This window comes from Mesoplodon bidens, assembly GCF_964165515.1.
Source record: "Mesoplodon bidens genome assembly, chromosome: 5".
Taxonomy (NCBI): Eukaryota; Metazoa; Chordata; class Mammalia; order Artiodactyla; family Ziphiidae; genus Mesoplodon; species Mesoplodon bidens.
The window spans coordinates 67847361-67860903 of NC_138161.1; the positions used below are offsets into that span (position 1 = coordinate 67847361).

Consider the following 13543-nt stretch of genomic DNA (forward strand, 5'->3'; position numbering starts at 1 on the left):
CAGAGATATTAATTTGCTACAATATGTAGTATGTATAATATTGCACTTCTAATAATATTAATATCAATTCTACTTTTGTGTGGAAAATTTTCAAAGTACTTTAATAACATTTCTGACTTGATGCTAATAAAAGCTCTGTGAGCTAGATAAATCTAGCATTATAATTCTCATTACAAAGTAAAGAAGCTAAGGCCTCAAAAGATTCATTAATTAATTTTTCTCAATCGCATAACCTATAAATGATGAGATAGGATCTTCTGACTTTTATAACAATGTTTTTTCCAATTTTCCAGAGCCTGTCTTCCTGGAAGATGTAGAACTTTATGTAAAATAGCAAAACATCTAGTATAGTATGGTAGCAAAACTTTTCACTTTTCGTGAGGAAGGCAATATGGTGGAATAGAAATAACTAGATTTAGAATAAGCAGATGATTTGTCAATCATATTCAATCTAAGTAATAAAACAACGTGGAATTATATAAAATGAGCAACACAACTTTTATACAACTATTTTATACTTAGGAAACAAAAAGCAGATTTACAATTGTTCAGTTAGAGGGCATGTTGTAAATGGAGAAAAAAGAGAGTTCAGTGTATGCCAATTGTTAAGGTGACCAAAATGCCTGCTTAGGAGATCCATTTTAATTTTTCAGGAGATTTAGTTAAGAAATTAATCAAATGGCCTTTGTATTTTAGTAAATGGGACAAAATAAAGAACAAAAGATTGAGAAATTTAAAAATTTTTGTGAATGAGTTAAGTCTCTGTTCATATCTACTATGGTGTCAAAACCTTTGATATATGAAGTTAATCTTTATGTAAAATCTTGTGTTAAATATACACTCTGTTTAAGAAGAGAATTAATTTCGAACCTAATAATTATGATTTTATTTGAAAAATTCACCTAATTGCATACCTAAGCAGCTGTAGCTATTGAAGTGTGACATTTCTTGATCTATTCCCCCCTTCATAGCAAAAAGATTTTATATGATTCGTCTGTAAAAACATAAAATCAAGTTAAAGAGCAAGTTGAGTAATTACTACTTACATGATAAAATTTATGACAAAATATGATTGCAGGTCATTCCTATTTTTTGCAGTGGTCATGGCTATTATATAAGGTTAACCTATCCTATGTAAAGGCACCATATCCTTCCTGACTTTCACCAGTCACTGCCTGACTTACCCAACCCTAAAGCATTAGTTTCCAATAATCTTATTTATTTTTAAATTCAGAGATAAAAATAATAATGGTTGGCGTAATAAATTCTAGTTGCTTTTTTTTTTTCAGAGTTGCATTTGGGAACTGCAATGGGTTGGCTGTGGTGGATTTTATACAGAAGACAGTACTGTTAAGCATGGGGACCATTGACCTATATAGATCAAGTGACCTATACCAACGACAACCACGGTCTCCTCGAAAAAACAAGCAGTTCATTGCAGGTAGGAGATAAGATCGTTATGAACTTGATTAGTTCACCTGTTTTCTTACCTTTAGATTTCTTGTCTTCTGTGATGCTATTCAAATGCACAGCAATATAAAGTCAACATAATTTACAATACCACGTAAGTAAAATTGGTCAGAAACATAGTAAGAATCTTTGAAAGGGTAAAGGAGGTGTTTAAACCTCAATTTGTTGTTAATGTTAGGAAGGATCTCAAGTTTCTTAAGTTAAGTTGAATTCCTAAAAAATAACAAAAAATAAGGTATTAAATATAAAAAGGCTAAGAAAATCAGGCTCTCTAGTTGAAAAAGCTGCTTGCGATGGTTGTGTTAATTGGGATAGCTTTCTTCTAATATATGATAGCTTTAAAAATATAACTTAAGGTCATTCACTAGTTTTAATTTTTTTAATTAACTCCATTTTTTGGCTGTCACCTTTCCTTGTTGGATGGTGACTTTCTTGGAGGTATTTTCACAAATGCAGTAAACATTATTAACATTTTAAAATGCTATGAAAGATGATATTTTTCTTGACAGGACAAATTAGGAAAACATACTAAAATACAAGCCAAAATACTTTCTACGTATAATGCCAAACCTTGATATGCCAAATTATCCAAAGTTGTACTAAAATTTCAGTATATATCCAAATAGTTGGCTTTGCAAACATTGCCAACATTTTGTATATTTTCTGTCCACTGACATAGTTTAGTTGGTAAAAAATTGGCTGAGCTAAAAGGTTTGCAGGTGGAAATGCATCTATAGTATTATGTGTTACTTTATACAGTTTTTAAAATTTTCTACTGTTTTTTTAAATAATCAGTTGAATATTGACACTTTTACTAAATATACCCATGTAAAGAATATTTTAAAGTAAAAAGAGTACATTATGGTAGGTGTTATTTTCTAAATAGCAAATGTGCCAAATTTAACATCTGAATGTGGTAATAAATGAAGTTTCCTTTTGAACTAGTGAAAAATTATTTGATATACTGAAATTCTCCTTCTTTGTTAATCTTTCTTTCGTAAACCTATACCCTTTCCAAATTGCTAATTTAGACCGTTTTCAGGAGCACAAAAGTTCTCCTTCAGAACCTGGAGTTTCTTTGTTTTTTGTTAGGGATCTCAACTTTTAGCAATATTTTATGAGTGCTAGCAATGTGCTAGCAAAAAATTAGACAGGTTCTGCTTCTACCACGACTGGCTTTTGAAAGAAAGGCAGAATAAGAGAAATTGTGCATGAATGTACCATGAGATTCCCTCACGATCGAGAAAGAGAAAGTTGACTTTTGAAGGTTCATGGACTCTTGATAGAAAGATGTTAGGGGATAGTAGGCACTGTTTGAATGCTGAAACACTAATTCAATCAGAAAAGCTGTGGATCCTAAGACAGCATCTAAATTACTTGCTGGATATACACAGTGGGATGACAAAGTGTATATTTTGACAAAGGTAATACAATTATTATTTAATTTAAACTTACTGAGCCTCAAAAATTATGATTAGAGCTCAGAATTTTAATGACTTTAAAATTAGGAAAAACTGTGATGAAGTTATAAACTCTGCTTGTATTTAGTATATATAATGAGTACTCACTTTGTTATTAAAAAAAGACTAAAATCCCTAAGCTTTCTTGTTAATACTGAAGATTAAAGACAACCATTTTTATATTTATGAGGTAACATACATATTATTTATAAGCTAAATAAGTTTACTATGTAAAAATCATAAAGAGAAATATGCCATTTATTTTTATAAGATATTTGATTATATAAAATTACTACAGCATTCTCATCATTCATCTATCACCTCACTTTCTAATTGATTTATTTTTTTAATATCTCCTTTCTAATTTGATTACCTAAACTTGCTGCAATTTCTTCATCTTGGCTGTTCTATATTCTGGTATGATATCACTTCCTTTCACTTTAGACTATTTTTCTCTCTTTCTTCTGCCTGCTGCTGATGCTGGTGTTCTGGCATGTTCCAAAGACAACTTTTGCATGCGTGGCCTGTCTAACTTTTATCCTGATTTAACGAAACGGATCCGTACTTCCTACCAGAGTAAGTTCAATAAAGGTTAGGCAAATAGCTTTTTTTAAGTCATAATGCTTGAGTTAAATCCATATATCTGTGCTCAGTAATGTGTTTTTAAAAACACATTCAGCATGCATGCAAATTTTTGTTTTGTTATGGAAATGCAACCTGATAATTTTAATAAAAATTATATAAATATTTCAAATAGTTATATCATATACCCATTTACCCATATTCATTGTTTCAGTGTTTATTTCAAACCATGTGTAATATGCTATTAGTCCAAGAGCTTATTGTCTTCTGTTTTGAGAAGAGCCATGGTGTCCTTGTAAATAATAAACCTGATATTCTAGCATCAATAATAATTGAATGCTTATTTTGGAAACCTTATGCCTTTGGCCATTTTATAAAATTATTGTAACCAGGGCCACAGTACTTGCTTTTTCTAATGTAATTAGATTTCTTAGGGGTAGCATTTCTGATGCTTTTCATTAAAATAGAATATACAAACACACATTTCTATAGTGATTTTAGGAAACAAACACTGTGAAACTGGGGAATTAAGGTCACAAATAAAAGTCACTAATATTAACATTTACCATGGTAGCAAATGCAAATCTGAAGATGGTGTGTCAAATATTCTATTAAATGGTGCAGAAAGAGTGGGGAGTGAGAGTATGATTGGAGGTGCAGATGATACTAGTGATATTATGGGTATTTATTGACATGAGGAGATGTATATAATATGTTAATCAATATGTTTAAAAAGAACTTAATACATATAAGACAATCTCATATTTGTATAAAATATATATATGGATACATACATGTTTGTTGCTTGTATCCTGAATTTCTTCAGACCTCACCTCACCAGCTTGTGCATACTTAATGGAATTACATCACTTATAAAAACCTAAAATTTTGTGTTCCATTAGCTATAGGAAGTCAATACCTGTGAAAGCCTTAAAATTTTTCTGGGGTGCAGAGGGTGACTTATTTTTGCTCAGAACTATTCTTTAGTTTTCTACTCTGAGCACCCCCTTTTTCAGTGCTTCCCACCGCCTCTACTCCTGGTGCCTTGTGATAGAACACATATCTGTGTTGGCTTCTGCTGTTACTAAAACAGAAACTTATTAGGTATTATAACATTTCTTGACACCTGAAATTTATATGTAATTTTAGTTTCCATAATTAAAATTTCCATAAAAGTTGTATTGGAACACAGCCAAACTTATTCATTTATGTATTGTTTCTGGCTGCTTCCAAACTACAATGGCCGAGTTGATTAGTTGCAACAGAAACCATATGGCCCCTAGAGAATGGACTTGAGGATACGGGGAGGGGGAAGGGTAAGCTGGGACAAAGTGAGAGAGTGGCATGGACATATATACACTACCAAATGTAAAATAGATAGCCAGTGGGAAGCAACTACATAGCACAGGGAGATCAGCTCGGTGCTTTGTGACCACCTAGAGGGGTGGGATATGGAGGGTGGGAGGGAGGGAGATGCAAGAGGGAAGAGATATGGGGACATATGTATATGTATAACTGATTCACTTTGTTATAAAGCAGAAACTGACACACCATTGTAAAGCAATTATACTCTAGTAAAGATGTTAAAAAAAAATTGCCCACCTGAAAAAATAAAAAATAAACCATATGGCCCATGAGACCTAAATATTTACTGTCTTGCTCCTCACATAAATTTGCTGACCTCTCCCCTATACTATTCTTCATTACCCATCCCCTACCACCTAAACGGTTTCAGCCAAAACCTTTCCTGAAAATAGTTTCCAGGTGGTTTAACACACATACTCAGACTTCAGAATCCTAGTTTAGCCTTCTCAAGGTAGAATCCCCCTACTGTGTGTGTGTGTGTGTGTGTGTGTGTGTGTGTGTGTGTGTGTGAGAATGCATCCATCTGCACAGATAAAGTTTCTGGAACATGAGATTGTAGATTTGATAAATTTTAATATATTTTATGGTATTTCTATAATAAACACGTAATGCTTTTATAGTAAAAAGAAGTTGGATACTGAGGATAAGAAGCAGGCTCTTAGTTAATCTGAATTCTACAATATCAACCATGATATTAAAGTTCATTACTTCAGTAATCTTATGTTGCCTTCAGAATAAAAAAGCCAAGATTTTAAACCTTCATTCAGGGTACTCTAAAATATAATTCTTATCTGCATCTTCAAATGAATTTTCTACTACTCCTATAAAAACACTCCTCTTAAGCCAGTGTACGTATCTTACTACATTTATAATTTACTTATAAGTGAAACTCTCCTGGCAACTTTCCTTAGATTTCACTCCCTATAGTAAACCTTTCCTGCTGCCATTAGAGCACTTTGCACCAATTCCTTAATTTAAATGTCTATAGTGCCTACGGTGTACAGGCACTATACACCGTACACTATGTGTATGGTGTACACAGTAGTGTCTGAACCATTTAATTGGTATTTAGATTTGTTTGTATTTTTATGCATATACTCTACCTTTATAAATGCATGATAAGAACCTGAAGACCACATCTAAAATTGTTATTATCCTCTACACCCAGCACAAGTATGAGCTCAGCAAGTCAATGATGATGGTAGTGCGATAGAGCATGACAGGAGACTCTTTTTGCTCACATGAATAGCCAGCGGACTTTTCAGATTTGATAAATGAAAGTAGACATGGCTTCTGGGTTCACTGGAATTTTGCAAAATAAATCATAGTTTCTTCTAAACAAAGAGTTAAAGTGTCAAGACAGGAGTAAAATCAAGTCCTCAGAAGGCCATAAAAGATGTTCTATGTCTTCCATGGGACTATGATTTGTGGATGCAAAGAAATGCTTTGGAAAGAGCAAGAGACATAGGGTGAGAAGGTTTATATCAAGTTCTGCCTTTTCTTCTTATTGACTACTCATTACATTTATAATCTTAAGCAAGTCATTTAACTGATCTGAGTTTCTTTTTTCTCATATATAAAGTAAAAATCATAATCCCTACTTTCCCCTTAGAGACTTCTGGAACTTTTCAAGATTAGTGTTTGTAATTGCACTTCTATAAATATTACACATTATTATTATAATAGAAGATGAAACCACGTCACAGGTTAAATAACCTTTCCAGAATACAACAAATCTATGGAAGAATTTAGGGCTAACATCCAGTCAGCTGCCTCATCACCTAGTACTCTTTCTACTTGTTATAATGACAAATTCTGCTAGTTAAAAATTGATAATATACCATTTGAACCAAAGGAGGTTTGAAAGGTATGCTTAAGGTAGAACATTGTCAGAAAAGGTGCTTATGCATCAATTTCTAGTTATGCATTGGGGAATCCTTTGGAAGTTTCAGTCCTATCTACAGACATTTTCTGTCTTTCACTGCATAGTTTGTTCAGAGTGTGGAGAGTCATAACAGATTCTGGAAATACACATCAGTAACATAAAGAAAAATTGAACAAAAAGGGGAAGATAAGAGAAAACTAGCAAAGAGAGGCAAATAAACATTTTCAAAAATGAATGGAGCGGGCTTCCCTGGTGGCGCAGTGATTAAGAATCTGCCTGCCAATGCAGGGGATCCAGGTTCGAGCCCTGGTCTGGGAACATCCCACATGCCATGGAGCAACTAAACCCGTGAGCCACAGCTACTGAGCCCACATGCCACAACTGAAGCCCACGAGCCTAGAGCCCATGCTCCACAATGAGAAGCCACCGTGATGAGAAGCCTGCACACCGCAACGAAGAGTAGCCCCCACTTGCTGCACCTAGAGAAAGCCTGCATGCAGCAACAAAGACCCAACGCAGCCAAAAATAAATAGAGAAAGTCAAGAATGGAGGAGGAGTAAAACAAAGAATAAGAGGAATGCCTCAAGGAACAAAAACTAGCAAAAACTATGGTAAACAATGAATGGGAAAAGTCCATTTATTTAAAAAATATTTATTAAGCATCTTCTGTGTAAAAAATTTTTTAGGCAATAGATATATAATGATGAATGAAATAATTATAGTCTCTTCCCTCAATTTATAAGAGAAAACATATAAAGAAATTCGTAGATATACAATTATAGTTGAAAAAAGAAAGCAATCCTATGAAAGAAAAAAATTAGACGTGGAAAAGTTGGACCTATTTTTGAGAGTGTTGTTAGGGAAGGGCCTATCTGAGGAGGAAACATTTAAGTGAATCCTTACAAGATAAGAAGGAATCAGACAAAGCTTTGAACTTACACTTCTGACCACGGTAGAGTAACAGGGACAAGATTTAACATCCTGCCTCAAACAAACAGAAACAGCCATAATAAATGAAGCTGTGGTTTTTAAGACATGGGACATCAGACAATGAACAGTAATTTCTGACAGATAAGAAACAAAAGAAGTGAACCCTACAACCATACTTCTTTACTGCCCTGAGAGAGTTTCTAGACTACAGCAAAGGGAGAAGAGGAAACCAGTCAACTCTCTATGCTGAGAAGATGGAGATGAGAAACTGGGGAAACCAAAGCAGCTACAGCTCCTAAAGGGAGGATCCCAGAGATCTACAGTTTCCTCCTCCAACAGATCAACACGTACCTATGATGTAGCTACCCAGGGACAGGTAAAGAACCATCTGAAAGGATTAAAGGAAATGGTACCCAACACTCAAACAAAGGGAATAGTGCCTATTTTTTCCCACCAGGCAGACTAATATATATATATATAATTCACATCTGCTTCTAATTAACATTGTACTGGGGATTCTAACCAGTGTAGTCAGGCAAGAGAAAGAAATAAAAGTTAGCCAGACTGGAAAAGAAGTTAAATCATCCTTTTTCATAGACAACATGATCATCTATGAAGAAAATCTAATGAAGTCTACAAAAGAGCTACTAGAACTAGTAAGTGAGTTTAACAAAGTACAGGATATAAGGTCAGTATACAAAAATCAATTTTATTTCTGTCAACCTGCAACACTTAGGCATAAATTAAACAACAGATGTGAAACACCCATGCATTGAAAACCGGAAAACATTTCTGAGAGAAGTTAAAGAAGACCTTAAAACATGAAAAATTACATGTCTCAATATTATTAATATATCAGTTCTCTCCCAATTGATCTGTAGTTCAATACAATCCCAATAAATATCCAGCAGACTTTTTAATAGAAATTGACAAACTGATTCTAAAGTCCATGTAGAAATGCAAAGGATTTAGAGTAGCCAAAACAGCTTTTAAAAAGAACAATCTTGGAGAACCAACACTACCTAATTTCAAGACTTTTTAAAAAAATTCGTGTGTTATTGAGTCAGGTTGGTATTGGACCAAAGACATATATGTCAATGGAACTCAACAGAATCCAGAAATACATCTACACATATATAGACAACCGATTTTTTTATAAAGATGCAAAGGTAATTAAGCAGAGAAAGAATAGTCTTTTCTACAAATGATATTTAAATAATTGAATGTCCTTTTGTAAAAACAATAACTTTGATCCATACTTTGTACTATATTTTTAACAGTTAACTTACAATGGATCATAAGCTTTAATATAAAACCTAAAACCATAAATCTAGGGAGAAAGGAGAAAAATTTTGTTACCTTAGGTTAGGCAAAAGTGTTTTAGATAATATACCAATAACATGCTCCATTAAAGAACAAATGTATGGATAAATTGGATTTTTTCAAAACTAAAAATTTCTGCTCTTTAAAAGACACTTTTGAGAGTGAAAAGTTAAGCCATGGACTAGGAGAAAATATTTGCAAAGCATATATCTGATAAAGGACCTGTATCTAGAATAACATTTTTTAATTTCTCAGAACTCAATAATAAGCAAGCAACCCTATAAAAATATAGGCCAAAGATTTGAATAAATAATTCACAAATGAAAATATAGTGATAAAAATACGCATACAAAAAGATACTCAAAAACATTCATTATTAAGAAAATCAAATTAAAACTACAATGAGATATAATAATACACCTATTATCATAACTATAATTTAAAAGGCTGATCATACCAAGTACTGGCAAGAATGTAGAAGAAACAGAATCTGTTACACACTACTGGTGGGAATGTACAATGGTATAACCATTTGTCAGGTTCTAAAGATTTAAACATACACTTATAATATGACCTAGCCACTTTACATGTAGTTATTTACCCTAGATAAATGAAAGCATATATCCATACAAAGACATTCATAGCAGCCAAAAATTCAAATATCTTTAGTAATCAAAAACTAAAACAACTAACATCTCCGTTGAAAACTAAATGAATAAACAAATCTTGTATGTTTGTTCAGTGGTCTACTATGCAGTAATAAAAAGGTATGCACTATTGATATGTGCTATACCATGGATGAATCTCAAAATAATGAATCTTACATTGAGTTAGAGAAACCAGACAAAAAAGGTTAGATACTATATGATTCCATTTATATAAAATTCTAGGAAATGAAAACTAATGCAGAGTGACAGAAAGTAGACCAATGGTTGCCTGGGGATGGGGAAGGGGCTGATATGGAGAGGGCTGGAAAGGAGGGTTACAAAAGGACACAACGAAACTCTTGGATATGTTTATTATCTTGATTGTAGAGATGGTTTCACAGGGGTATATATATGTCAAGATTTATCAAATTAAATACTTTATAAATATGTCAGTTGAACCTCAATTGGTAAGAACATTCCCAAAGTGTAGACTATTTATATATGTGAAGACATTTGTACACTGAGTATTAGTCTCCTAAAGAATATTGGTATTTTATTTAACATTCACAAGTTGCTACTTCAAATACAATATTGATTAAATTATCCATTAAGACATATTATAGGTATATATTCTTAGAAATCTTTAAATAAATGTTGATATAATTCATTGTACCCAAGGGGGTTTTGTCTTCTGATATTCAATTATTTATTTACCATAACATATCTCTATCTGATCTTAACCGGGATTTACTATTTTCTAATGAATCACCTTACAAATCTTCCAAATTTAGTTGTCAATTTTCTTTACTTTATCCATATATCAGACATAACTTTCTCCACATAATCTTTGGGAAATCTCACCATTGAGTTTTCAATATATTATGAGGAAAAGCACAATTATTTGGCATTACCCTGAGCACTTCAATGAATACCTACTAGTGTCAGTAATGGATTAACCAGTTTACCTGGTTTTCATTCCTTTGTTCCACATGCCTTCAATACAGCTTTAACAGTATTTCCAAGAGATTAGATATAAGTGGAGGGGCTTTCCATTTCCAGATAAGATTTTGAAAGATAAAAAAATTCTTCATCCCCATGGTAACAATGACGACACAACAATAATAAAATCCTGTGATAATAACAATGATAAAGTTAAAATTATACTTTTCTACGAGGCTTCTGAAGAGTGGTGGATTCAAAGAAGCCTTGATTAACTGAATTCCAGAGAGATAAGAGCCATTCATAGATAAGCAGAAAACCGCAGCTGCTCTTATACCTGGGGCAAGTGACTGAGCTGAACACAGGTCAGGAAAGGAATGGGCCTTCTGTAGATGGACAGACTGCAAAGAATAGGAACAACTATAGGTTTAATGACTATCTGGACTGAACTGTTGAATGGGAATCTGAAATAGCTCTAAACACAAAATTATTCAGTTTGGCAATTCTCTGCCAACTAACCCCACCACTCTCAGAATTTTTTTGAGAAAGTGGCAGCAAATAAGAAAGCACAGAGAATTTATGCAGTCTCAAATTGCTTGCATTCAGGGGTTTTTATAGAATTTGACCCAAGCTGAATGAAACTATCTGAAACTGCATCTCAACCCTCTTTCTGCACAAATACTGGGAAAATTAGGAATCAGCCCCTTGAGGAAGGGTTAGGGAAGTTTGTATGTTGGATTGAGGAGCAAAGAAATTTTGAAGAGAAACCTAATCTAATTAAAGCTGCAGACCAGCCCTAGTTCAATTCAGTACTGTGTAGAATCTGATTGCTTAGCACTTCACTTGAGTTGTCTAAGGACAAAAATTGGTAAGGCTATAAAAAACTTAAGCAACTCTCTTAACCAAATTGACCTAACTGACATAAATAGACACCTACACCACACTAATGAAAATATGCATTTTTTTCATTAGATGTGGAATATTCACAAATATAGACTGAGTCATGAAACAATAAAGAATTAAAATCAAGCAGAGTAAGTTCTCTGATCATAAGAGAAATTAAATTAGAAATCCGTAACAAATGTCTTAAAATCCCCCAATATTTGAAAATTAATAGCTCATGTCTTAAAGAAATCACAAGGGAATTTAAAAAATATTTTTAACATAGTGAAAGTATAAACACAAAATATCAAAATTTGTGATATTGAGATGTTACTAAAGTAGTGCCTAATGGAAAATTTAGAACATTAGAAGCTTAAATTAGAAAAAAGGTCTCAGACCAGTAATCTAATAGCTCTACCAATATCAGACAAAATAGATTTTAAATCAAAAAATTTCACTAAAGAGGGACAACTTAAAACGATTAAATGGTCAGTATATCAAAAAGATATAACAATTATAAATATATGCACCTGACAACAGAGCTACAAAGTACATGAAGCAATATCTGACAGAATCAAAGGGATAGACAATTCAACAATAATTATTGGTAATTTTAATACTCCACTTTAAAATATAATATGAGAACTAGGCAGAAGGCCAAAGAGGCAATAGAAGACTTGAAAAATGCCATGTATAAGACCTGTACACTCAAATCTACAGAAAGAAAATGTTTAAACATTATTTAAATGGAGGAGATACCATCTTTATGGGTTGGAAGACTCAATATTTTTAAGATATTTATTCTACCAAATTATCTATAGATTTATCGCAACTCAATAACAATCTAACATATCTTTTTATAGAAATTGACAAACTGATTTTAAAATGTATGTAGAAATTCAAAGGATCTAGAATAACTAAAACACTTTTGCAAAAGAACAAAGTTGGAAGATTTCACTTCCTGATTACAAGATGTAATATAAACCTGCATTAATTAGATAGTGTGGTAGTCAAAAAAAAAAGACAAATAGACCAATGATTACAGAATAGAGAATCCAGAAATTGACCCACACATACATGGTCAGTTTATTTTTGACTAAGGCACTAACACAAATCAATGAGGAAGGAAAATCTTTTTAACAAATAATCAGTGAACAACTGGGCAAATAGATAGGGGGAAAATGGACCTTAATCCGTACCTCACACCATAATCAAAATTAACTTGAGATTAATTATAGTCCTGAAAATGAAAGCTAAAAATTAAAAAGTTTCTTGAGAAAACAAAGAGTGATATTTTCCTTACCATGGGGTAGGCAATGATTACTTATACAGGAATCAAGAAAAAAATTCTAAAGAAAAGAAAAAAATCAATAAATTGCCCTTAAGGTAAATTAATCTTTTGATCATCAATAGACATCTTATTTTCACCAAGAAAATGGAAAGTTAAGTCACAAATGGAAGAAAATATTCACAATACCTACTTCTGACAAAAGACTCTTAAGCAAAATATGTAAAGAATTCTATTGAAGATTTGGCACTACTCAGTTCTGTAACCTTAAATAGTTTAAACTCTCTGAACTTACAATTTCTTATTTATCAAGCGTAAGGGTTGGGATAGAGTGTGACAATGGACATTTTCTAAAATTCTATGATTTTTTTGAACCTACAGCAAGTTTATTAGTACAAATTATATAAAGAAGGAGGTGGTGGAAAGGAATATGAATAAAGATGGTTTGGGTAATTGACAATGGCTCTTAAGTACCCCTGGTTATGGGGATTTACATTAAAGTAGAAACTCTGAATATTTATTTACAAAGAAAAAATATGAAACTCTCCAATAAGGGTAGGAAAACCCTAAAGATATTTTGTAAATGACACAGGAATGCAGACTGGCAGATAGTGGGAATTACAAAATGTTTATTAATCTATTGTGCCTACCCTTATATTTTTCAGGAAAGTGACAATAGAATATAAGAAATATTAGAAATGAGGAAAATATAGTGCTTATTATAAGAAGGAATTTGATACCATTGAACAAATCATTTAGTATTTACTATACA

The 13543-nt window shown here is 32.6% G+C and overlaps 1 protein-coding gene across 6 annotated transcripts in view; it reads left to right on the forward strand.

The window, feature by feature from the left end:
• The window catches only part of STXBP5L (syntaxin binding protein 5L), a 380840-nt gene that overhangs the window by 283306 nt on the left and 83991 nt on the right, over positions 1-13543 (forward strand). For 5 of the 6 annotated variants that reach the window (XM_081235109.1, XM_081235106.1, XM_081235107.1 and 2 more), the window contains exon 19: positions 1290-1441. In XM_081235109.1, coding sequence (XP_081091235.1) covers positions 1290-1441 — 152 coding nt within the window. Of the gene's footprint in view, positions 1-1289; positions 1442-3374; positions 3507-13543 lie in introns of all 6 variants that reach the window. The other variant, XM_081235110.1, reaches the window with a different exon arrangement.